This window comes from Dromiciops gliroides, chromosome 2 (genome assembly GCF_019393635.1).
Source record: "Dromiciops gliroides isolate mDroGli1 chromosome 2, mDroGli1.pri, whole genome shotgun sequence".
Taxonomy (NCBI): Eukaryota; Metazoa; Chordata; class Mammalia; order Microbiotheria; family Microbiotheriidae; genus Dromiciops; species Dromiciops gliroides.
Window position 1 is genome coordinate 374,641,063 of NC_057862.1, and position 27,431 is coordinate 374,668,493.

A 27,431-nucleotide genomic window follows, 5' to 3' on the forward strand; every position below is an offset into this window, starting at 1 on the left:
ACTGGCTTCTTTCCTGTAAATTACAAACTCACTCAGGTTGCAGGTTTGTTGAATTGTAGGTGTTAGGTTGTCTGTTGCGTTTGTAGATCGCAGGAAAGGAGACTGTAAATTGGCAGAAATTTAAGCATTCTCTTTCCATTCTTAAAAAATCCTCACTCCATCCTACTACCCTCTCAATCTATCATTATTTGTCTTCCTTTAATAGCCAAACTCTTTTTTAAAAAATTTTCTGTTTGTTGTTTCCATTTCCCTTCTCTCTTCTCAGCCATTTGTGATCTAGTTTCTGGCCCCATCATTCAACTGAAATTCCTGTCTTCTAAAATCTCATAATTGACAGATCCCTTTCTCAGTAAACATCATTCTTTGTTTTTGTTAAGTGACTGAGAAAGTCACTTAACTCCGTTTACCTTGGTTTCCTCATCTGTAAAATGAGCTACAGAAGGAAATGGCAAATCACTCTAGTATCTTTGTCAAGAAAACTCCAAATGGGCGTCACAAAGAGTCAGACATGACTGAAATGACGGCACAACCACAACAAAGGAGTTCTAAAAGACAGCGGTGAGGAAGAAGTACATTCTGGACACTGGAAACAGTCTGTTTAAAGGCCAGAGATGGGAGATGGAGTGTTATGTATGGAAAAACTGCAAGAAGGCTCATTTGGCTGGACTAAGAGGGCTCAACGGGGAGTATTGTATAAAAAATATGGAAAGATAGAATGAAGCCAGGTCATGAAGAATTCTAAATGCCAAAGACAGTGGTTTGTATTTGAACCTAGAGGTGTTAGGGATCCATTAGAGTTTGTTGAGTTTATTAAGGGGAATGATGTGATCAGACCTTTGTTTTAGGAATATTTAAGAGTCTTTTCATCTTTCTAGTCCTGTTCCCTTTTCTATAAAATGAAGGGGTTGGACTAGCTGATTTCTGAAATTCCTTTGAGCTCCATGTGTGATGAACCTGTTATTAACCCCTCAAAGCTTCAGTTTTATCATCTGTAAAATGGAAAACATGACTTGTATTGTCTACCCCACAAGACTTTTGTGATGAAAACATTTCAAAAACTATAAATCTTAACATAAATTTGAGGGGTTTATAATTAGGGAAGTACAATATAAGATCATAGGATGTGCATACACCAGATAAAGGTTACTAGTTTTCCAAGAATTAGAATTTGATAAAATACATTTAATACTAAAATGCTATTGGACATAATTTGGTATTTTTGGATAGTAATAAAGATGTGTGGAATTTCCAGTAATGTAGAATTTAAGTTGATGGAATATCAAGTAATATCAGGAATAGTTTGCTGAACTACAATATTAAATATGGCTAAATAAAATTTATTAGCATAACGATTGTCCTGAATCTGGTTAAATTTCATTATACATCATACAGTTATTTATTTACTCATTTGGGTTTGTTTTTGTGGGGCAATGAGAGTTAAGTGACTTGCCCAGGGTCACACAGCTAGTAAGTGTCAAGTGTCTGAGGCCAGATTTGAACTCAGGTCCTCCTGAATCTAGGGCCGGTACTCTATCCACTGTGCCACCTAGCTGCCCCCATCATACAATTTTAGTTTTATAAGTGATATGAAACCAGTGATACAAGTGACATAAAACTAAATCAGCCAAATGTTGAAATTGCATTTGACACATTTTATTCAACTTTTATTTTCATGAGTACACTTTTTAAAGTTTCCATGATAAAGTCATATATTATGTTTTTTAAGACAATCTGCTAAAAGATGACCACAATATCCTGTTGGAAGACTTCAATTTGGACAGAGATATTTCTTTGCCTCCTGAGCCTCTTGAATCAACTGAGTCAATAGTTGGTGAGTTCACATTTGCCTTTACGTACTTCCTGAAAAAATGAACATTCAAATTAAGTATCATAAGCATTAAGTTTTCAGTACTATAATATAGAAAGAAATGATAGAAACAAGAGACTAGGTTAAGTGAGATCAAAATACATTCAAGTACTAGAGTTCTAGGAAATTCGAGTGGTGATGTGAGTGATGGTACAACACTGAAATCTTGTTGCCTGGGAAAAGGAGTGACTACATAATATTAGTTATTAAAGCACATTTAAGTGACTCACTAAGGTATTGTGCTTTTGAAATTATTTATGTTGACCTACTTGCATACTTCAGGGATCTGTGATTTTATTGGCATGGATAGAATTTTTTATTGTAGACCCTCTACACATTAATAGATGGTCTTTATGAGTTTCTGGGGCTGAAAAGTATTTTGGACTAAATGGTAAAATATATATTATATATAAGTATGCATATATGCATACAGCTTATAATATTATGTTTTAGAATGTAATTGCATAGTTACTTAATTATTAGTATTTTGCCACTGGAAATAAATGTAAACTTAACTAATGTAACAATCTTTCAGTTCTTTAATGAGCATATAAGTATTACAGGTATGACTAACTCCCATTCTGACTTTTCTTACTTTTAAATATCAAATTTACTTTTGTTCCTATGATAGAAATTTGGGCAGAGGGGAAGTTATACATGAATATATAATTGTGCTACCTTGCGGGTCCATTATTATTACTGAATAATTTATAGTATGTGCCCACTGTTTTAAACTTATGTATAAGATTACCATTGCACTTAGTTCCTGTATTATATGATAATTTGCAACACTACTTCTTTGTATTAGATTTGTTTTCATGGAACTATCATTATGTGTTCAATAGGAGAAGCAAGTGGGTCCGAGTCTGTCCATCCACCAGACAGTCAGCAAATGAATGGAACTATGTTAATGACAAATGAAGAAGAATTTGCCCTTGATCCAATTGATCCTCAAGGTCAGAGGCATTTTGGGGTTTTGTTTCTTGAATATAAAGGGATTAGAACTTAGAACATAATCACATCTGGAATACTATGGAGTATGACAATGTTTTTGAACACCCTATGAAGTATGGTAAGTGGTCAATACAATAATAGGATTTATAATACAGGAGGGGTGTAATGAAGGAACCAGAGGATGATACATCCATTATATTCAGTACTTATTAAACTCTAAATCCAGTTTGGTTGTGTATAAAATTTAAAGGTGGCTCACCGATTAAATCTTTGGGGGAAAAAATCCATAAGGAAATTCTAAAGACTAAGATGAAAAACATTAGACTCCCTCACCCTAAAGCAAAAGCTTGGAGTTGGAAGAGACAAAATGACAATGATAATCTTCAAATCTGTGCAGGAACTTGGTGGAAGGAGGGATGGTGATATGTTCAGGTATAACAGAATAAGAAAAAATGGGTTTAGATTGTTAGTAAAGATATTTAAGTAATAAAAACCAAAAAATCATCTTCTAGTGAGGCCTATTAGACACTAGAATGGCTTGCAAAGGAAAGCTATAGAATTCCTTCCTCTAAAGAGCTTTTGATATCCTGTTTGGGAGTTGTTTTAGACATTTCTGCCTAAACCAGTGTTTTCTAAACTCTTTTATAAAGAACTGAAGTTCTATGCAAAATTATTAATAGGGATTCTGTGATAAAATTTCAATGTATACATCAAAATATTCAATACATGTGACAATTTTTCCTAATGAAAAAGTCAATTTTATCCCATAATTTCTCTGATGTCCCAGTGAACATTCTATGCCTCCCAAATTCCCTGGATTAGCATTTATGAGTTCCATCAAACTCCAAAATGATCTGTAGCCAAATTAGTTTGGGAATTGCTGGTATAGGAGTGATAGAATGAACTAGATATTCTGAGCTCTAAAGTTTCTTCCAATTCTAGGAGTTCATTACAAAAGTAAGTGATATTGTCCCTCTCCCCACTGTCATCCTTATGTTACTCACAACTATAACTTTTTAGAGCAGGTACCATAAGTACCATGGTTGGGACCAGAAACAGCTGTGTGTGCGTGTGTGTGTGTGTGTGTGTGTGTGTGTCTGTCTGTCTGTCTGTCTGTCTGTCTGTCTCTTTATCTCTCTGTTGTGCTGCTCTCATGGATGCTTTGAAGAACCTTTTGAGAGACACTTGTCAAAGTAAATTATTTCAAGACTACTGGCCACTAAGTGAATCTCCACCTGAACTGGAAAGGAAATCAGGAGGAGAAAAGGAGTGGGATTTCCCCCTCCAAGAAATTCTGCATCATTACTTTCTTGAGACCCAGGAAGGGAAAAATCCAGCACAATGTATTCTGTTGATATGAAATTCCTCAGACACCATTATAATAAGGAGCTTGGCTAATCAAATTTGTGGATATTTCTTAGATATTGCACAGGGAAGAAAAAGCAAACGTAAGAAGAAGCTACTTATTGATCCAGTGAAGGAGATCAGCAGCAACACCATGCATAAACAGCTTAGTAACTTCATGGACACTCTGACTGTGTTGGAACTTGCACCCCCGACCAGACGTTTGATGATGTGGAAGGAGACAGGAGGAGTAGATACACTTCTATCAAGTGCTACCCAGTTTCTGATTAATCCTGAGCTTAAAATGGTAAAGTTTTCTGTCTTTTTATACTGATGTAATATTTACATTGTATACTAATAACAGAGCTGTTACACATCCTTTTTCAAAATTTTACAGTTTGAATAAACAGAATTAAAATACTTAAGAGTGTAGCCTAGATGGACTCAGCATAGTTCATTGGGGAAAAAATCCATCTTGTAGTAAAAAAAACTTGGGTTCAAGTCCTGTCTTCCCTGTCTGTGAGACTTCCCATTAATCCCTTATTGTCTCTGAGCCTCAGTTTTGTTATTTGTCAAACATGGATCATACAATCATAATTTTAGAGCCAGAAGGGAATTTGAAGGTCATTTTAGATATGAAGAGCTGAGGTCCAGAGAAGTTAAGTGAGTGACTTGCCCAAGATCACATTGATGACAAGTATCAGAGCCATGATTTGAATGTAGATCCTCAGACTCCAAATCCAGAACTCGAAAGACACTGTGCCATGCAGTTTTTCTTTGTTGTCTCTCATAAGGTTGTTATGTGAATCAAAGGAAATACTAGATAAAATGTATATTGTAAATGATCAATATGAATTACATGTCATGTTACTATCATACCTTGTCACTTCGGGATTTATGTACATTTATGTATTATTAGTTTATTTTATGGCACGATTAGCTGTGTTTTGCTGATTTACTTTACTTACTAAAATACAAGAAAATATAAATGTATTTTCACAGTTGTTTAGAAGACGCTTTCAGTCATCTGGCTATAAACGTAGAAGAAAAACTTTACAGAAGAGATCTGAAATGGAAGAAACAAGAAACAATGACCTGCTAGGTAAGACTTCTGATCCATAGAGACCTCTTTTACACTAAACACTGGTGTCCTTTTAGAGTGTAAATGTTTATGCCTCACTTGACTCCAAACCCACCCGGGGAACAAACTCAACCTCCAAAAAAGTTTTTGAAGTTAAGGAAATTGCTTCACTGACATTCCAGTTTCTTGCCTGTTTGGTGTGATTTTGATTTAAGAGATTTTGTTGATAAGAAATATTTCTGGGGGCAGCTAGATAGCACAGTGGATAGAGCACCGGCCCTGGAGTCAGGAGTACCTGAGTTCAAACCCGGCCTCAGACACTTAACACTTACTAGCTGTGTGACCTTGGGCAAGTCACTTAACCCCAATTGCCTCACTAAAAAAAAAAAAAAAAATTTCTGTAAGAGCTATGCCTAAAATGTGGCTTTTGCTTCTCTGACAAAGGATGTTAGCCCTCTAAGATTACATACTAATCCAACAAATACAATTTCATTATTAATTGGATTATTTTAAGAAGGCTTATAAAGAATTTACACACACACACACACACACACACACACACACACACGCACACATAAGAGAGGAACTTGATGGCCTCTGAGGTTCCTTCCAGCTCTAGCTCTGTGATCTAGTCTCTGTTCCTTTAGCCATACAATGAAGGGATTGTACTTGGCAAACTACATGAGTTGTGATTTTTGACTTCCAAATGACTTAGATGGCCAGTAAAAATTTAGATTAAAAATATATTTGCTGGGGGCAGCTAGATGGCGCAGTGGATAGAGCACTGGCCCTGGAATCAGGAGGACCTGAGTTCAAATGCGGCTTCAGACACTTAACGCTTACTAGCTGTGTGACCCTGGGCAAGTCACTTAACCCCAATTGCCTCACCTATATATATATATGTTTGCTCTGAGTCATTATACATCTCCAATTTCAGTCATTTTGTAGAAAGTACATGATGGAGTGGTAAAGGTTGATTACATTGGAAACTCGCAAACAGGTACATTATATGTACTTTTAGATAATACATCCTTTTATTTATTCCAGTCCTGGTGCTATGCAAGTTACTGATCCACAGTTCCTTATCTAGAACAGGGCTTCTTAAGCTTTTTTCACTCGCGACCCCTTTTTGCCTGAGAAATCTTTACACATCCCTGAGTATTTAGGTATATAAAATAGGTATGCATAACCTTTCACTGTTGCCAAATTTTTTGTGAACCCCACATTCAGTTATGCAACCCCATATAGGGTCATGACCCACAGTTTAAGAAGCTAGAATTTAGAACATGAGCATAGTATCTGTACTTCCTACCTCACAGGAAAATTATGAGAATCAAATGAGATAAACTGAAAAGTACTACACACACAAACACACAAAGAGGAATTAGCATTAATTATTCAACAACTGTTTATCAATTTATAAAATGCATGTATACAGACATCTATGTGAATTTATGTATACATACACATAAATATATATATGTGTGTATTATGTATGTGTATATGGGTATGTATGTATGTATCTCCAAAATGGTCAATCAGATACTGCTTCCTGGACTCCTTGCTTTTGGAAAAAATATAAATTTTATTTTTATTTATATGCATAAGTTTAGGTATTCAACCATATAAAGAAGAGAATAAATTAAAATCTCCAAAATAGAAACTGTAAACTATATGTGTCTGTAAATTTTCAGTACTTACAGATTATAAACCCAAGTTCCCCCCAAATAAAATCTCTACATTGACTTTTACATAGTAATACCCATAGCAACCTGTTTTTCATGATTTTTAAAAACTTCTTTTCTGTGTATAAACTTGGATTTGTTGTTGCTATTATCTTTAACTACATAGTTGTAGATACTGTGTGTGTATATATGTGTGTATAATTTTTCTGCTTTCATACTGTATCAATTAATATGAATCTTCCTATATTTCTTTGAATTCCTCAAATTTATCTATCATTTAATTATGGTACAATAACATTCCATTTCATTCATATAACCATAATTTGTTTTGCCATTTGCTAACCAATGAACACCTAGCTTATTTACAATTTTGGGATATTACAAATAGTACTGCCAATAATATTTTTGTATGGATAGATTTTTTTCCTGTCAGTAAACTTCTCAGGGAATATTCTTAGGTGGGGAATGAGGGGAAGAGGTGTAAGCATTATGTAGTGTCTACTCTACTGGGTAGTGTGTGAAGAAATTGACTTTTGATTTTATATAATTGCCCTTTACATTGTTACAATCATTGTATATATTGTTTTCTTAGCTCTGCTTACTTCATTCTGCATCAGTTCATACCAATCTTTCTGTGTTTCTTTTTATCTTTTACATTTGTTATATTCACATGTGCCACAATTTGTTTAGCTGTTCTCCAGGTGATAAGTATCTACTTTGCTTCCAATTCTTAACAGCAAAAGTGCTATAAATATTTTGGTGTATCTGAAGACTTTCTTATCAATCGACTCCTTGAGGTATAGGCCTAGGAGTGGAATCTCTGAGTCAAAGAATATAAACATTTTAGTCACTTATTTGCATAATTCCAAGTTGCTCTCTAAAATAGTTGTACTACTTCACAACTCTGCCAACAATGCATTAATGTGCCTATATTTCCACAACCTTTTCCACATTAACTATTTCTATCTTTTTTTCATCTTTGCCCATTTACAGAGTAGGTGAAATTTTGTTATAATTTAATGTTTTTATCTCTTTGACATTCCATATAAATTTTGTTGTCATTTTGTCCAATTATGTAACCACACTGTTAGTATTTTGATCAGTATAATATTAAATATATAGATTAATTTGGAAAGTGTTGATATTAAAAAATTTATTAAATATCTACTATATTCAAGGCACTGTGCAAAGTCCTGAAAATATAAAGATGACAAACAAAACAGTTCCTATCTTCAAGGAATTTATATTTTATTTGAGGGGCAGAAATACAACAAGTATACAGATAGGTTAGTGCAAAATAATTTCAGGAAGGAGAGAACATTAGCAACTGGGAGGATCAAGAAAGGTCTCCCATGGGAAGTGGTGTCTGAGCTGCTGTCAGAGGAAGCTAGAGAGTCTGAGAGGTGGAGGTGAGAAGGGAGTACATTCTAAACCTTTTGTTGTTGTTGTTGTTGGTGGTGGTGGTCCTTTGTTCTCAAAGAGGACCATGACATGGGGGTGATGTCAAGACTTGCAGTGAATTGCATGTAAGTGAGGGAGGGCTGTTCAAAGTCACCAACCTCACTCCTCCAGAGCCATCTGGGTCCAGTGACAAGATATATATATATATATATATATATATATATATATATATATATATATATATATATATATCAGGATGACTGGAAATGGTCCTGGATGTTTAAGGCAATTGGGGTTAAGTGAGTTGCCCAGGGTCACACAGCTAGTAAGTGCCTGAGGTGAGATTTGAACTCAGGTCCTCCTGATTCCAGGGCCAGTGCTCTCTCTACTATGTCACCTAGCTGCCTCAGACCTTCTGTACAAAGGCATAAAAGCAGGCAAAACTAGCAGTCCAATTGGGGTTGCTATTGTGGTTGTTGTTGTTTGTCCTTTGTTCCCAAAGAAGACCATGACATTAGGGGGTGATGTCATGACTTCCAGTGAATTGGATAAGTGAGGGAGGTCTGTGCAAGGTCACAAACCTTACTCTCTCCTCCAGAGCCATCTGGGTCCAGTGACAAGATATACATCAGGACAACTGGAAATGGCCCTGGATGTTTAAGGCAACTGGGGATAAGTTTCTTGCTCAGGGTCATACAGCTAGTGTCTGAGATGAGGTTTGAATGCAAGTCCTCTTGACTCCAAGGCCAGTGCTCTATTCACTGTACCACCTAGCTTCCCCCAATTGAGATCAGAGAGGACATGAAGGAGAGTATGGACCAAAAATGAGATAACAATATTCATTTTGAGGACTGAAAAATGCTTTACAAATGTAAAGCATTTTATCCTCTCAACAACCCTGGGAGATAGGTACTATTATTACCCTCGTTTTACAGATGAGGGAACTGAGGCCACAGAGAATTTAAGTGACTTTCCCAGGGTTGGTCATGCAGCTAGTACATGTCTGAAGCTAGATTTGAACTCAGGTCTTCCTAACTTATTGACTCCAGCCAAGTCTAGCATTCTATCCAATGTGCTCCTAGAAAGATAGGTAAGAGATTGGTTAGGGAAGCTGCTGACTTTTGGTGAAGTTCTAAAGTGCAAGAAGTCACATCTATAGTTTCTCATTGGAGTTCTTGATCATTATTCAGTCTTGTGCAAATTTTAGTGCTTGTTAGAGTAAGTATGGGGGAACTGGGCAGTTTGCCACCCTACTTATTAATATATTAAGATATGCTGTGATACCAAGTTGGGGAAAACAGTGCTATGAATAATTGGCGAATGCAACATTCTGGGGATTTGGGAGTTAGTAGAGAGGGATGAGAGAGTGAAAGAAGGGAAGATAAACATACAGATTTTACATATACATTCAATAAATGCTTGTTGATTAATTGATTCTAAATAGCCTCTATTCTTTGTTTTCCAGTTCCTCCTTTTGCCTAAGTCATGTCCTTTACACATTAGAATGATTTTGGCAATCTCTGAATATTAATATTAAACTCCCTTTATTTCTTTGCTGATTCAGAGACTCCGATGATGGAAGAGCCATGTAACCTGAAAGAGTTAACTCATACAACAATGAGGAAGGATGGAACTGAAGATCTCCCATTGACTAAGTCTAAGAGTGGCAGGCATGAAGATATCAATGAAAATGCTGGCACTGTAGTAAGTTTATGGTTATTTGGGTGCAGATCTGTATTTTTACATACATAGAAAGATTCCAGTGAGTACAAACTCCCACCACCGAAGCAAAATGGTAAATGATCTATAATTTCTAGCCTAAGAGAGGTTTTCTTGGGGCACTGATAGCTTAAGTGACTTGCTCAGGGTGACACGGCCACTAATGACAGAGATGGGGCTTTAATCCAGGTCCGATGGATTTAAAGGCTAGTTCCCATATACTATCCTTCACTGCCTGACAAGTTCATTAAATAGATTTATAAAAATGTAGTACTAAGCACTAGTTTATTAAGAGTGATTTTTTTCTCTTGTTTAATGTGATTGTACATATATAACCTATATCAGATTGCTTTCTGCATTGTGGAGGGGGGAGGGAAGAGAGAGAGGGAGAAAAATTTGGAACTCAAAATCTTTTTTTTCATAAAAATATTTTATTATTTTCCAGTTACATGTAGACATAGTTTTCAACATTTGTTTTTATAAGATTTCTAGTTTCAAACTTTCTTCCTTCCTCCCCTCCCTCCCCTCTCCCCAAGACAGCAAGCAATCTAAGATAGGTTATATATGTACAATCACATTAAACATATTTCTTCATTAGTCATGCTGTGAAAGAAGAATCAGAGCAAAAAGGAAAAACCTCACAAAAGAAAAACAAAAAAAATAGAAATAGTATGGTTCAATGTACATCTAGATTCCACAGTTCTTTTTTTCTGGACTTAGAGAACATTTTCCATCATGAGTCCTTTGGAACTATCTTGGACCATTGTATTGCTGAGAAGAGTCAAGTCTAACACAGTTGATCAACACACAATGTTGTTGATACTGTGTACAATGTCCTGCTGGTGGAACTCAAAATCTTATGAAAAACAAATGTTGAAAACTATCGTTACATGTAACTGGAAAATAATAAAATATTTTTATGATATTTTTTAAAAACAGTGCAAAAAAAGAGTGATATTCTCAAGGCTAGGCTAGGAACTTTGTATCTCCCTATCACATCATATGTTTATTCACCTCTCATACACTTCTTTTTTTTGTTTGTTTGTTTGTTTTGTTTATTTTGTGGGGCAATGGGGGTTAAGTGACTTGCCCAAGGTCACACAGCTAAGTCTAGTGTCTGAGGCCGGATTTGAACTCAGGTACTCCTGAATCCAGGGCCAGTGCTTTATCCACTGCGCCATCTAGCTGCCCCCGTCTCATACACTTCTAGTCCTTATATTGTTTTATAGGTTTTCTTCAGTAATTATCACAGCTCTGAAGGGTGAAATGTGATTGCTATCTGCTGAGCAATAGGCACCTTGGAGAATAGATTACAAGATATGCTATATCTAGTTTCAGATTGAAACAAAGTTTCGCTTATTATCTTAAATTCTTAATTTGGGGGGGGGCGGGGCAATGAGGGTTAAATGACTTGCCCAGGGTCACACAGCTAGTAAGTGTCAAGTGTCTGAGGCTGGATTTGAACTCAGGTTCTCCTGAATCTAGGGCCAGTACTCTATCTACTGTGCCAAGTAGCTGCCCCCAAATTCTTAATTTTTAACAAACATTTATATCATTAAATTATTTGAAAATTACTGTGCCAAGTACTAAGGAAGATATAAAGATAAATGACATATTGTCCTTATCTTTGAGGAGCTTACTTTCTAGGAGGGAGGAAATAAGGCATGTAAATAGATATTTTAAAATCCAGATTCTCATTAAAAGGTAAGCTCTTTGAAAGTAGGGACTGATTTTTGCCTTTCCTTATATCTCCAGAGCTTAACACAATGCTAAGTACATATTAAACACTCAGTAAATGCTTATTGACCAATAGAGCAAAATTTCACATTCAAGAAAATTTCAGAGTTTTAAAATATATATATGCTATGGAATATTCTTCTAATTGTCACTTTATTGAACCATTAAGAGCTCAAGTTTTTAGTTTCATTCAAAACCAAACTAATGCTTTTGGTTTGTTTGTGTGTGTGTGTGTGTGTGTGTGTGTGTGTGTGTGTGTGTGTGTGTGTGTGTGGGTGTGTTTTAGTGAGGCAATTGGGGTTAAGTGACTTGCCCAGGGTCACACAGCTGGTAAGTGTTAAGTGTCTGAGGTCGGCTTTGAACTCAGGTACTCCTGAATCCAGGGCCGGTGCTCTATCCACTGCGCCGCCTAGCTGCCCCAAACTAATGCTTTTAAAGCTTTTTTTTTCTATACAGTACTATGTTCTTTTTATAAATTCAATTTTATTTTATTTTCAGTTCCAATTTCTCTCTCTCCCCTTCCCATTGAGAAGGCAAGAAAACCAAAACTCTTTACAATTATGTAGAATCATGCAGAACAAATTCGTATATCAGTGATATCGAGGTGGGGGGGGAGGAAGGAAGGAAGGAAGAAAAGAAAGAGAAGAAAATATGATTCACTTTGTACTCTGAGTTCATCAGCTCTCTATCTGGAGATAGATAAGATAGTTTATCATGAGTCCTTTGGAATAGTGGTTGGTCATCATGTTGATCAGAGTTATTAAATTCATTTAAATTTCATTATCTTTACTATATTGCTATTATTGTATAAACTGTTCTCCTGGTTATGTTCCTTTCATTTTGAATCACTTCATACAAGTCTTCCCAGGATGTTCTGAAACCATCATTTCTTAGAGTACAATAGCATTCTATCACAGCCAAATAACATAACTTCTTCAGCTATTCCCAAAATTGGGCATCCCTTCAATTTCCAATTCCTTGCCACCACAAAAAAGGACTATGATAAAAATTTTTGTACCTATGGTTCCTTTTCTTTTGATCTCTTTGGGGTACACTAGTGGCCTACTACTGTTATTGCAGGACATGCATAGTTTAGTAGCTTTGGGGGAACTTTACAAAATGGTTAGACTAGTTCTCAGCTCTACCAAGAGACTGCACTCTATTTTATTAGCAACTAAGAAAACTCAGTGCTTTGTGAAAAAGAATTCAATAAGCAGGTATTAAGTGACTATTATGTGCAGGGTTGTGTGCTGGGAATATAAAAGAAGGAATATAATAGGTTAAGAATAAGAGAGGTAAGATAGTATGCATCATTTAAAAAATCAAAATGTGTACAATAGTTTAATTTTTATTGAAATGAATATTTATTTGATAAATGTCTTCAAGAAAATATGGTTGGCTTATTTCTTCTATGGCTACAAGAGAAATAATCTGCTCTCCTACTTCTGAGCATTCCACCTGCTTTATTAGCTTTCATTCTTCTTCTTCTTCCACCTTTTCCTCCCCACCCAAAATAGTGGACAAGCCAACTTTATGTGGCACTATTAGTGTTGGAGTTAGGAAGGGACATTTTGATTCTGAGCTTTCAACTTTAAGTTATGATTTTCCCTCCCTGCTCCCACAGAAGTGCAAGATAACTTCAGATAGGCTTATTCATATATAAGGATTTGTGTGCCACATGAAATATATATAAATCAAATGGAAAACAAAATACCCAGAGAAATAAGAACAGAATAAAACTCATGAGTATATATATATATTAAATAAGAAAATACATTTTCTTTGTTATGTTTAAATGCAGCTAGAATATTATATGACTTTGAAAAATCAAACAGAGTATACTAGCTTGATTCCTTGAAGAGTGAAGGAAGTATTTTCAGGAGGTCATATGTGTATGGTTTTTTAAATAATCTATTGAAATGTAATACATGTGATTAATATGTTTAAGAACATGTAATTGCTTCTATAATAATTACTAGCTAAATAACATTTATCTTTACCTTTTTTCTTTTAACAGGAAGCAACTGAAATGGTTTCTTCCAATACTGAGAAATCTTTGTCAATGAATGACTATTTAGGAAAGGAAATCGAAAATTGCCAAATTAATTTGGAAAATGTAAGTGTGATCCTGAGAAGGTTGTTAGGCAGTTTTATTTTCTAACACTTTGAGTACTTTATAGTTATTCAACACCTGTCTTTGGAGAATTGACATTACATTCATTCATTCAACAGTCATTTTATGGAGCACTTATTATTGAACGTGTTAGAGGAGTTACAAAGACAATAAATATATAGTCCCTTCACTCTTATAGCTTACATTTAGTAATGAACATCACAAATATATCTAAGCCAAAGGTTCTTAACTTGGGGTTCATGAACCCCAAAGGCGGTGTTCCCATTTTACTATTAACTGATATGTAAAAATACAAAATATATAAAATAACCGATATATGAAAATCCAGATATATAAAATATATATCAGGCAGTGTTTATTCATTTTTCACAAGGTTTCCTTGTTTTACCATCATTTGTTGTTGTTGTTCAACTCATTTTCACTTATGTCCAACTTTTTGTGATCCCAGTTGGGGTTTTCTTGGCAAAGATACTGGGGTGCTTTGCCATTTCCTTCTGCAGCTCATTTTACAAAAGAGGAAACTGAGGCAAACAGAGTTAAGTGACTTGCTCAGGGTAACATGGCTAGTAAGTATCTGAGACTATATTTGAACCCAGGTCTTCATGACTCTAGGCCCAGCATTACATTCACTGTGCCACCTAGCTGCCCCTGTCCCTTTACCATCATAGTACTCCTTAAAATAGTAAATTGCCTTAGAGCATTTCAAATAATAATCTGCTTAAAAAAGGAAATGTAAACACAACTTTTCAGGAACATAACTATTATATGAGGAATTACATGAGGCCATTAAAGAAGGGAGAAGTGAAATAGCTAAGTCATAATGGCTCCGAGTCAGTAGCAGAGGCAGGAATAAAACCTGGTCCTCATGAATTCTGCTAGAGTGTTTATCTAATCAGCCAAATAATAATTGAATGTCAGATCAGGAAGCAGCCTCAGAGAGAAGTAGCAGTACTCTTTCTTAGAGTTTATTTATGAGATACTATTGAAAATTAAGAATACAGGGAAATAAAATGTACAACCTGACTGCGTTGCGGCACTTCTCTTTCCACTGTGTCTCAACAGTACTCTTTAGTGGAAATACTATTTACTAACTTAAAAGTCAGGAAAGACCTAGGTTTAAATTCTGTCTGTCACACTCACTGGTTATGTGACCATGGGCATTCCAGCTCCCTCTGCATCTTCCATATCTGTAAAATAGGCATAGTAAACATATAATATTTCATTCACAGAATGCTGTTGTTGTTCAGTCATGTTCAATCCTTCATGACCCTTTGCACCTTCTGTCCTTCACCTCACTCTCGAAGTCTGTCCAAGTTCTCTCTCATCCTCTACTGTCCCCTTTTCTTTTGCCTTCAATCTTTCCCAGCATCAAGGTCTTTGCCAACAAATTCCATCTTCTCATTATGTGTCCAAAGTATTTAAGCTTTAGCGTCACTATATGACATTCCAGTGAATACCCTGAATTAATTTAACTATTTAGAGATCTGACTGCTTGCTGTCCAAGGGACTCTCAAAAGTCTTTTCCAGCACTACTTGGAAAATGTTGATTCTGTGGTGCTCGACTTTCCTTTCTGGTCCAACTATCACAGCCATATATTGCTATTGGAAAAAACTAGCTTTGACTATATGGATCTTTGTCAGCAAGGTGATATCTCTGCTTTTTTGATGCTGTCCGAATTTGCCATAGCTTTCCTTCCAAGGAGCAAGCATCTTTTAATTTCATGGCTTCAGTCACCATCTGCAGTCATCTTTGAGCTCAAGAATATAAAATCTGATGCTGCTCCCATTCCTTCTCCCTTTATTTGCCAGGAAATGAAGAGAAAGTTGCCAAGATCTTAGTGTTTTTGATGGTAAGCTTCATACCAGCTTATACACTCTCTGTTTTCACCCTTATCAAGAGGCTTCTTAATTGCTTTTTGCTTTCTGCATCAAAGTGGCATTGTCTGCATATCTGAGATTATTGATATTTCTTCTGGCAACCCAAATTCCAGCTTTTGATTCTTCTAGCCTGGCTTTTTTTTTTTTTTTTTTGTAGTGAGGCAATTGGGGTTAAGTGACTCGCCCATGGTCACACAGCTAGTAAGTGTTAAGTGTCTGAGGCTGGATTTGAACTCAGGTCCTCCTGACTCCAGGGCCAGTGCTCTATCCACTGCGCCACCTAGCTGCCCCTAGCCTGGCCTTTTACATGATGTACACTCCATATAGATTAAATAATTAAGGTGACAATACTCCTTTCCCAATATTAAACCAATCAGTTGTTCTATGTTTGGTTCTAATTATTGCTTCTTGGCCTGCATGCTGGTTCCTCAGGAGACAAGTAAAACAAACTGATAATCCCATTTCTTTGAGGACTTGCAACATTTTATTGTCATCCACACAGTCAAAGGCTTTAGTGTAGTCAATGAAGCAGAAATAGATGTTTCTCTGGAACTCCTTTGCTTTCTCCATAATCCAGTGAATATTGACAATTTGGTTTTTTGTTCCTCTGCCTCCGAAAAGTATCACGCTCTTCTGGTAATTCTTGGTTCACATATAGCTGAAGCTAGATTGCAGAATTTTATGCATACCCTTGCTGGCATGTGAAATGAGCACAATTGTTTGGTAATTTGAATATTCTTTGGCATTGTCTTTTTGGGGGATTGGGTCATAAATTGATCTTTTCCAATCTGGTGGCCACTGTTGTGTTTTCCAAACTTGGGGCATGTTGAGTGCAGCACTTTAATAGCATCATCTTTTAAGGTTTTAAATAGCTCATCTAGAATTCTTTCACCTCCACTAACCATATTGTTAGCAATGCTTCTTGAATCCCACTTTACTTCATTCTCCAGGATATCTGGCTCTAGATCAATAACCTTATCACTGTGGTTATCAGTGATATTAAGATCTTTCTTGTATAGTTCTTTTGTGAATTCTTGCCACCTTTTCTTAATGTCTTAGTACTTTGCATACCTTAAACACTATATGGGCAGCTAGGTGGCGCAATGATAAAGCATCAGCCCTGGATTCAGGAGGACCTGAGTTCAAATCCGACCTCAGACACTTGATGCTTACTAGCTGTGTGACCCTGGGCAAGTCACTTAACCCTCATTGCCCCGAGAAAAAAAAAGACTCTATATCAGCTAATATTATTTATTTAATACTCTCAATTTGCAGATAAGAGAACTGAGGTCCATTCTCTTTTAGAAAATTCTGCAAAAATTTATCTTTAATTTATACTGCCCAAGTGAACATACATTCTAATGAGAAATATGTATATGTACATATGCATATATGCACATACATATGTGTATGTATACATATCATCTCTATACAGATGATTCTGAAATCTATATATCTAGCCTTATATATGTGTGTATGTGTATATATGTGTGTATGTGTATATCATATATTCATCTATATATCTATATCTATATAATTGTTCAATGACTCTTTGTGACTCCATTTGGGGTTTTCTTGACAAAGATACTAGAGTAGTTTGCCATTTCTTTTTCAGTTCATTTTATAGATGAAGAAACTGAGGCAAACAGGATTAAGTGACTTACCCAGGGTCACACAGCTAATAAGTGTCTGAGGCCAGATTTGAACACAAGAAGCTGAATCTTCTGGACTTCAGGCCTGGCACTTTATCCACTGTGCCACCTAGCTGCTCTATATATCTATGTCTATCTATCTATATGCATATTTTATAGATGGAGAGAGAAAGATGCAAGATACATACAGAGTAGATGGAAGATAACTTTAGAGATGACCTTAGCAGCTGAAGGGACTTGGAAAGGCCTGCACAGGGTGGAATTTGAGCTGATTCTTGAATGAAAACCAAGGAAAGTAAGAAGCAGAAGTGAATAAGGAGAGCATTTCCTGAATAGGGGAGAGACAAGGAAGAGACACAGAGGCAGTTGATGGAGTGAACAAGGCAAGTACAGCTGCATTGTAGAGTATGTGGAGTGAAGTATAAGAAGAATGGAAAGTATAAGAAGAAAGTGGAAAGGGCCAAGCTGTGGAGAGCTCTCAGTGCCAGTGGCTTTTCTAGTTGATCCTAGAGGTAATAGGAAGCTATGGGAATTTATTGGAGAGGGAAAGTTACATATGTTTTATGAAAAACACTTGGACAGCTTTATGGAAGATGGATTGGAGTAAGGAGAGGCTTGAGGCATGGACACCAGTTAGAAAGCTATTACAATTATCCGGAAAAGAAGTGAGAGGTGAGAAAGGGCCTGAAATAGGGTAGTGGCTATATGAAAGGAGATTAGGTAATGTGAGTAAGAGATGTTGAGAACATATCAGCTAAGATGGTTTGGTAATTGTTTGGATACATGAGGTGAGCAAGAGTGAAGTGTTTGAAGATGACACAAAGGTTGTGAATAAAATGACTGGGAGGATGTTGGTGCCCTCCATAGTAATAAAGAAGTTGGGAAGAAAGTTGCTTTTAATGGGAAAGCTAATGAGTTCACTTTTAGGCAAGTTGAGTTTGAGATACCGATGGACTATGCAGTTCAAAATGTGTAATAGGAAGTTAGTGATATAGAACTAGAAGTCAGGAGAAAGAATAGGGCTGGATATATAGATCTGAGAATCATCTGTCTAGGGATAATAATTGAAACCATGACAGCTGATGAGATCAAGTGAGATGGGGTGGAAAGAAAAGGGGGCCCAGGACAGAATCTTGAGGAATACCTACAGCTAGTGGGCATGACACAGATAAAGACCCAGCAAAGAAGCCTAAAAAAGAGTAAGTAGTCAGACAGATAGGAGGAAAACTAAGAGAAAGAAGTGGCAAAAAAAACAAAAGAGAAAAAAATATTCAGGAAGACAAGGTGATCAACAGTATCAAAGGCTGTAGAGTGGTTAACAAGGTCTGCCCAACCAACAATTTTTTATCCATTTATTTATTCATTTACTTTATCAAAATGTTATACTTTGTAAGAAAGTTAAGGGCTCAATTCTATTGTTTTCCTTTCTGTATAATTATTTTTTATGTGTTTTTTGGGGGGGTGGGGCAGTGAGGGTTAAATGACTTGCCCAGGGTCACACAGCTAGTAAGTGTCAAGTGTCTGAAGTCAGATTTGAACTCAGGTCCTCCTGAATCCAGGGCCAGTACTTTATCTATTGTGCCACCTAGCTGCCCCCTCTGTATACTTATTTTTAAAGCATTTTAAGAACTTTTAAAACTACCTGGCATATATTACTATACAATTTTAGGAAATAAATTAATTTGTATTAATAATAAGGCCTGTTGTGGATGGGTGAATTTTGTAAGTTTTGTGAATTAATAGGAAAAAAGATTACCTCCCAAGGATGCTTCTTTGCAGTCTTCGGATAGAAATTCTTTGTAGGGGGCAGCTAGGTGGCTCAGTGGATAAAGCACCGGCCCTGGATTCAAGAGAACATGAGTTCAAATCTGGCCTCAGACACTTTGCACTTACTAGCTGTGTGACCCTGGGCAAGTCACTTAACCCTCACTGCCCTGCAAAAGAAACCCAAACAAACAAACAAAAAACTGAATAACCTAAAAATTTTTTGTAAATGAAAGTGATATTTAACAGTTACAGTATAGTCTTCATTATGTATTATGTTATGTGACAGTGTGCCTAAAATGATAATTTATGAAAATTATAAAAGGAAAAATTCACTTGGTGAAAAAAATTGCAGTAGCAAAGGACCGAGGATACAAAATTAGGCTGTTCCTATCCACTAAAAATTGAGTGGATAATAAAAGCAATTATCCAGAGAAAACAGGCTAAAGCATCTCTTCCATTATCCAAACAAGAATCAAAAGTTGGTTTTGTTTGTTTGAGAGGGTGAGGGGAATTACTTGAATTATTTAAATGTTTTATTTCACTCTTTCACTTTGCATACATAGATACAATTATATTTATGCATCATCCTAGGCAACAGAACCTCCAAACCCTTCAATTCAGCTGTTTTAATAATCCATTGGGATTTTCACACAATTGATTCAGCTGCTAAATGTCCAAATAGATTAAGTGTATAGGCTTTATTGTAGTGAACTCACCAATTCTACCAAACCTTAGGCTATTTGTACAATACATATATAGCCACAATCTGGTAAATGTTTAATGAAAAATCAGACCATTGCTTTTTGCATTTTTTTATTCTTCAAAAAAATCATGATTAGCAAAAAAGTCATCAAATAGGTGAGCAGCTGCTTCATCCATACTGAGGACATGTTAGATAGGAATATACTCTAGTTTGAGCAGGAGCAATTTAGATAAGACGATCATATTTTTGACCCATCAATTTGAAATGAGGAATGAGACATAGAAACAGAATTAAGAGAGTAATTTGTATTTGGGGCAGTCTTTGAGTCTCAAGCCTTACTGGGATGGGAGAGGTAATTGAGAATCCCTGTCTGTAAGTTCCCTTATCTTCAGATATTCATAAATATGCCAACATTTTCTGGATCTCCTAAAGAGCAGCTTGGAGCCTGTGGAACTGAAGAAGCATTAAGAAAGTCATCCAAGTTTCCATGCTATATAAGAGAAGCCAATAACATGACTCACAAACAATGTGAGTTTTGAGTGGCATGGCATCTGGGTAGAATCATGACCCAGGTAAACTTGTCTAGCTATTTTTTGTTTCCTTGAATGCTTTCAGCTAACTCATATTAATTTTAGGCTCCTATCTTGTACTTCTTTGGAGAGTATCAATAATCTCTTCTAAGATTTCAGTTGATAAAAATTTAACACTTAAAAGAGACTCTTCAAAAATGATAATTAAAAGAATGAACCTGAAATGGTGAAATGACAAGGAGTAGGACTGATATTTTTAGACAAGGGGCAGAATAGACATCCTATTTACTCAAAATGACATCTCTGGTAATTACCCATCAGAGTGGTAGAGAATCACCCTTTTTTTTTTGGGGGGGGGGGGGTAAGAGAGCATCAGGAAACTAGCCCTATTGCCCTATTCCTCCTGACCACAAAAAACTAAACATTGGATAGCTAGAAGTGAAAAATGTTTTATTTTAAAACAATAGTTTAGATAATTTAAAAATAAAAGTTTTGTTGTTGTTGAGTCATGTTCAATTCTTTGTGTCCCCATTTGGGGTTTTCTTAGCAAAGGGTGGTTTGCCATTTCCTTCTCCAGCTCATTTTATAGATGAAGAAACTGAGGCAACCAGGGTTAAGTGACTTGCTTAGGGTCACACAGCTAGAAAAATGTCTGAGGCTGGATTTGAACTCAGGAAGAGGAGTCTTCTTGACTTCAGGCTGGGCACTCTATTCACTGTACTACCTAGCTTCCCTAAAAAAAAAATTACTTGAATACTTTTGCTCCATAATCTTAAAGGGTTACTTTAGTTAACACACACACACACACACACACACACACACACACACATAATGAACAGGGAATTTTTGCAAACCATGTTCTGAAAATGTTCTTAAAAGGTAAATCATTAAATCTTCATAAAAATTACTTGAAATATTAATGATTTGATTTTTTTAAGTTGGAAAGTGTTTCTATCAAATTGAATCATGTATTTCAATTAAATAAGTACACAAGATACTATAAAGCTAGATGTATGGATCTCAGAATCATTTGTGTAGAGATAATATATAGATATGTACATATATACATTGGTTTAGGGCAAGAAACAATTTATGTCAAATAAACATGACAAATTATTATGATATAAACATTATCAATATTTTTATCCTTTGAAGTATGTAACCAAGATAGCCATTTAAATCTTATTTGAAAGCTTTTCAGTTTAACTCTTCAGTTTAAGAGTATTTCCTCTTAGCAAAATAATGTAGAAATATTATCAGGCTGCCTTCCTTAAGTACTTAACATTAACTAATTTACTTACAAAACTAACTTTCTAACACTTCCCACTTTGGAGCTAACCAAAGTGGAGGGGAAGCCTTGGGAAGTGTAGTGGGTGCCCCCTCACTTGATGGCTTCAAGCCCAGGAGAGCTGACTGACCCCTTAGGCACATTTTAGAGAGAATCCTTGCTCAGATATGGATTAGACTAGATAGCTCCTGAAGTCCCTTTCAGATGTGACATTTTATGATTCTGATCTGTTTGCTCCATTATTGTACCCTGGACTTGGAGCAGCATTCACTGTTCTTCTGCCAACAAGCTGAGTTGGGCAACAGCATGAGGGAAAGTGTGGCCTGAGAATACCTCTTCCTCCTTCAGGGGAGTGAATAATTATTGCCAAAGACTTGACATATTACTCTGAGAAGCCGGGCCCCTACTGTAGAAAAACCACTAAGCACTGTAAATTACTTTTGAATTCTTCCATCAACTGTTTCATTTAGACATGGAAATTTATGAAGCATTATCGTAGAATGTTAGCACCGGAAAAGGCCTAGGGAGCATCTAGGCCCAACTCCATTGAAAGCACTTCATGTGCTCTCTATAGTTACCTCTGTATCTGTCCCAAGGTATAGATCATCAAAAATTGGAACTATCCCCAACCAAACTGATTTCTTCACTTTTGTAGCAATAAGGGGAAAACCCTCTAAAATCTTTAACAATAAATCTTTAATACAGAATCTTCTTTTTTTTTTTTTGAGGGGCAATGAGGGTTAAGTGACTTGCCCAGGGTCACACAGCTAGTGAGTGTTAAGTGTCTGAGGCTGGATTTGAACTCAGGTTCTCCTGAATCCAGGGCCAGTGCTCTATCCACTGTGCCACCTAGCTGCCCCCAGAATCTTCTTTTGAAATACTTTTCATCCATCTTTCCGACAGGAGGAGTCTTTGGACAATGACCAAATTACTGAGGAAAAAAAGTGGAATCAAAGAACACTTCAGATGTTAGATTATTTACGGGTAAGAAAAGAAATATTGATTTTCTGGAAACTACCAGACATTGATAAAATGATAATGAGTAAGTTATTCTAAAGATGTGGCATGTGAAATCCATAAATTAAAAAAAATTATTGTGCTAGAAAGACCTTAGATAGCATCTGATCCAATTCTCTTATTTTAAAGATAAGGAATATAAGCTTCAAAAGGGGGAAGGGAGCTTCAGATGTCCCCAAATGTTAATCCTCTCCTTCTCAAACTACATTGTGTTTATTCTCTATATATTTATTCTGTATTTACCTACATAGGTACTTGTCTCCCCCATTAAAATGTAAACTCCTTGAGGATATTTGTATCCCTAGTGCCTAACTCATTGCCTGACATATAATAGGTTAATAAATTAATAAATGCTTTTTGATTGATGGACTTAAGTCTCTGGCCCAAGGTCATGCATAGAGTTAGCTGCATTCCTCAGTTCTCCTTATGTTCCTCTTCTATGATTCTTTCCATTCATGCCGCTATCACGACTAGGCCTTGTTATTGGCTGCCTCCCCTTTTTCCCCCAAGGACATATCTTGTGTTTTGCTGTTCTCAGCTGTCTGACAATCATTGATATGGTAGAGTTCATTGACAGCTGACAACAGATTAAAATATAACTTCTTTCCAGGGATAGTATATAAACCAAAAAACTATCCATCCAACTTGTGAACCTCACCCCAACCCTTTCAAGGGAGTAAACAAATGAACACGTGGTATACTACTTTTGCGGTCATTATAACACCTGAACTAGTCCTGGGATATCAGATAGAATAATGACTGATATACCTGAAGTGAAAGGACCTGAGTCAAGTCCCTCTTGTTGTTTCTGTTGTGTCTGTCTCTCTGTCACCCCATTTGGGGTTTTCTTGGCAAAGATACTGGAGTGGTTTGCCATTTCCTTCTCCAGCTCATTTTACAGATGAGGAAACTGAGGCAAACAGGGTTAAATGACTTGCCCAGAATCATACAGCTAGTAAGTGTCTGAGGCTAGATTTGAATTCAGGAAGAGGAGTCTTCCTGACTCCAGGCCCAGCGCTCTATCCACTGCACCACCTGGCTGCCCCATTTAAAGTCAAGTCCTAGATTCCAGATAGATGTGTGATCTTAGACAAATGATTTCATGTCCTTAAGCCTCAGTTTCCTCATCTGTAAAATAGAGATAATAATACTTATGGCCAGCTTACCTCACGGGCATGATGTACGGAAAGCATTTTGGGAATTGTAAAGTGATAGACATGTGAACTACTATTAGAAGCAACATGGTGAAGCATTGAATTTGAAGTCAAAGGATTTTAATGTGAATACTGGTTCAGCTCTATATTGTTGACCTTGAACAAGTCATTTAACATCTCTGAAATCCAGTTTTCTCTTCTGAAAACAAGGGCTTTGGACTCAGCGAATTCAAAGTTCCCTTCTGGTTCTAAATTTTGTGATCCTATTTATGTCAAAATTAGGATTTTTATCATTGACTGATATTTATTAAATTTAGCCAAAAATGTGCTATCATTAATACATCAAGATATAGTCTTTTCTCAAAATGATATTTATGATGCTCATTACATACTCTGAGGTGTACTTTTAACTATCTTTTCCCCCATTTCTCTTTTCTTCCCTTTCTCAGCATTCCAACAAGATGGGAGTTCAGTCCTTTAGCCTGATGAAACTCTGCAGAAACAGTGACCAAAAACAAGCTGCTGCCAAATTTTATAGCTTCCTTGTCCTCAAGAAGCAGCGAGCCATTGAACTTAGTCAGAGTGCCCCCTATGCAGACATCATAGCAACTGTGGGACCAATGTTCCATCAAATATGAGCACCAGTGGGAAATCCCAAAGCCTGTGGGGCTTGTCTACAGAAGAATTTCTATCTAGAGTTTTCAGTTCTTTGTAAAGTAACTATAGAAGCAGCTAGAAGTCTGAACTATAGTTTGGTAGGAAGTATTCCCACTTTCTACCTGTAAGGCCAGAATGAGAGATGAAGACTGGAGTGTACATGTGTTAGTGAATGATTAATTCTAACGGTACAGAGGTTTGGTTTTTTTTTTTAAATCTGGTTTAAAATATATCTAAGCATTGAACTTTAAATAGATTTACAGTGGACAATCAACTTTGTTTTTATCTTTTAAAAGTGTGTCAGTGTGTTTAGAAATTCTTTCAGAATTAAAGAGAAATACTTCTCTTATAACTGGAATATTTTGCATTGCATTATTCAAACTTTATTGAGTTAATTAGCACTTAACTATTTCCTGTTATTGTTCAATGGATAATGTAATTTATATTCTACTTCTTATAAATGTATGTGTTTGATTTTCCCTAAGTGCCTTATTTTATAGTCCTTGACATTTATCCTCAGTGAATCAAATCACCTGTGTTTTTAGTCTATTTGCAAGTCATTAATGTTTGTTTGTCATTTGACACTCTTTTATATTTTTATAAACGTTGTTAATTTGAAAATGTCAGCAAAGCAAACATTTTCTTATGGTAAAATGAAGAAACTATCCAGTATGCTTATCTGTACCTACAGAAAGAATACACTTTATTGAAATAAACATTCTTCTCTTACTCTTTACAAATGAGCATGTGTTAAGTGCAGGAAAGAATATCTAAAGTTAATGGCCATTATTATTCTTATTTCAAAATGAGATTTAGAAATGTCTCCCACTATACATTTAGCACTCCCTAGGACACTTATTCCATGCTCAAAACACTTATTAAAATACCAGTAAAAACACCCTGAATCATGCTAAAATCTAAGACAACATCCAAATGTGTTTCCCCTTAAGAGATGGATGGTTGGCACTAGTAAGGGATCTAGAACACAAAATGTCAGAGCTAGAAGAGATGTTAGGAATTATTTCTGTAACCCTGGCTTGACCATACTCCCAGCTCCCTGCCCAAAGATTAGGGTTAAGGGCAGACCTCAGGAATTTGGGTAAATACTCCTCCCATTTTTAGTTCAGTCCCCTTTCTTTCTTTCTTTCTTTCTTTCTTTCTTTCTTTCTTTCTTTCTTTCTTTCTTTCTTTCTTCCTTCCTTCCTTCCTTCCTTCCTTCCTTCCTTCCTTCCTTCCTTCCTTCCTTCCTTCCTTCCTTCCTTCCTTCCTTCCTTCCTTCCTTCCTTTCTTTCTTTCTTTCTTTCTTTTCATTCGTTTATTTATTGGTGAGGCAATTGGGGTTAAGTGACTTGCCCAGGGTCACACAGCTAGTAAGTGTGTCTGAAACTGGATTTTAATTCAGGTCCTCCTGAATCCAGGGCCGATGTTTTATCCACTGTGACACCTAGCTGCCCCAGTGCCCTTACTTTAAAAAGACAGAAACTGAAGCCCTAGAAAGGCAATCCTTTTCCTTATCCATAGAGCCATAAGGATAAATATCTCCCTGTCACGCTTTGAACTAGGGAAGAAGCAAGCAGAAAAGGTAAAAAGGGAAGCCTTCTCTGATGGAGATCCATTTAATTCATATTTAACAAAGAGTTATAGGACCTTTCATGAAATTTTGCATCTGTGCCCAAAATAATAAATATATGTGTATCACCTTATAAGTCAATTTGATTCTAGTATTATAATATTATAAATTGATACTGTCTCTATTAAGAAATTATCTAACACTGAAATATGAAGTGACATTAAATAAATTACATTTTAATTCAGAACTAGAGCCAGAGAATGTTAAAGCTAGAAGAGATCTCAGAGATTATCTTGTCCAATCCCCTCATTTTTTTAGATAAGGAAAGAGAGAAGTATTTTACACTTTCTCACACAGCTACTTTGAAGTAGAGTCCAAACTAGAACACAGGTCTCCAGTTAGTGTTCTTTCTCTTCATATACAGGTTATCTTTTCATTAAGGAGAGCAGTATGCAGGTAAACTTCCCAGATCCAATCAAAATATAACTAATTTTCTCTCTATCCTCTCAGTATTAATGCAGAATAAAGAGAATTGTTTTCTAGATTAAAACCTTTTACTTTATACTTCTGATCCCCCATTAGTATGATTTCCCTCGCTATTCAATTCGGATTCTGGTTGATATTTATTATTCTAGTATATTGCAAGAAAGTCACCTGGTCTGTTATGTATCCATGATAATTCTTCATCAGTTGCTTCCTCTCTGTCTAGGAGGATGATGGTTGGGATTGCGTATTCCCACCTCACTGGGAAAGCTGCCAGCAGAGACATCTGGGAAGTGTAGTCTTTTATGTAAAAAAAGCAAAAAAAAAAAAAAAGACAAAAAAGGTTGGGGGAGGAAAAGGACTCAAAAAGGGGAATTTTAAACATTCCCTCTCTAAAAACAAACAGCAACTTTGGCTCAGCTTTGAATGTTAGAGGTATCTTTATTTAGAGGATCTGGGTGAACCTCAAGGCAGAATAATAACATTTTTAAAAGCACTTTGGGGCAGCTAGGTGGCACAGTGGATAAAGCACCAGCCCTGGATTCAGGAGGACCTGAGTTCAAATCCAGTCTCAGACACTTAACACTAGCTGTGTGACCCTGGGCAAGTCATTTAACTCTCATTGCCCTGGAAAAAAAAAAGGCACTTTGACAAATATATGTATAGTGCAGGGTATGACCGGGAGGAGCCTAATAAAATTTAACAAATTCAGAGGATGAGGTCTTTGTTTTGAAATTTTCTCCCTTTAGAAGGTATAAACATCCCCATTGCCATGACATTTGAAACTCTTTGGAATTAATGATGTCACCT

General features: G+C 36.2%; 1 protein-coding gene and 1 long non-coding RNA gene across 2 annotated transcripts in view; one reads left to right on the plus strand and one right to left on the minus strand.

The window, feature by feature from the left end:
* The window catches only part of RAD21L1 (RAD21 cohesin complex component like 1), a 43,008-nt gene extending 18,459 nt beyond the window's left edge, over positions 1 to 24,549 (plus strand). Inside the window, exons 7-15 of the mRNA XM_043988836.1 lie at positions 1,727 to 1,831; positions 2,716 to 2,823; positions 4,243 to 4,472; positions 5,168 to 5,267; positions 9,897 to 10,036; positions 13,003 to 13,005; positions 13,806 to 13,904; positions 22,644 to 22,724; positions 24,361 to 24,549. Of these exons, the coding sequence (XP_043844771.1) occupies positions 1,727 to 1,831; positions 2,716 to 2,823; positions 4,243 to 4,472; positions 5,168 to 5,267; positions 9,897 to 10,036; positions 13,003 to 13,005; positions 13,806 to 13,904; positions 22,644 to 22,724; positions 24,361 to 24,549 (1,055 nt within the window). The remainder of the gene's footprint in view (positions 1 to 1,726; positions 1,832 to 2,715; positions 2,824 to 4,242; positions 4,473 to 5,167; positions 5,268 to 9,896; positions 10,037 to 13,002; positions 13,006 to 13,805; positions 13,905 to 22,643; positions 22,725 to 24,360) is intronic.
* LOC122743716 lies at positions 1,732 to 26,850 on the minus strand. The gene is made up of 3 exons (XR_006355010.1): positions 26,793 to 26,850; positions 19,209 to 19,292; positions 1,732 to 1,860 (listed from the first exon to the last, which is right to left on the minus strand). It is a non-coding gene; the product is annotated as an uncharacterized LOC122743716 (long non-coding RNA).
* Positions 26,851 to 27,431: the final 581 nt, after the last annotated feature.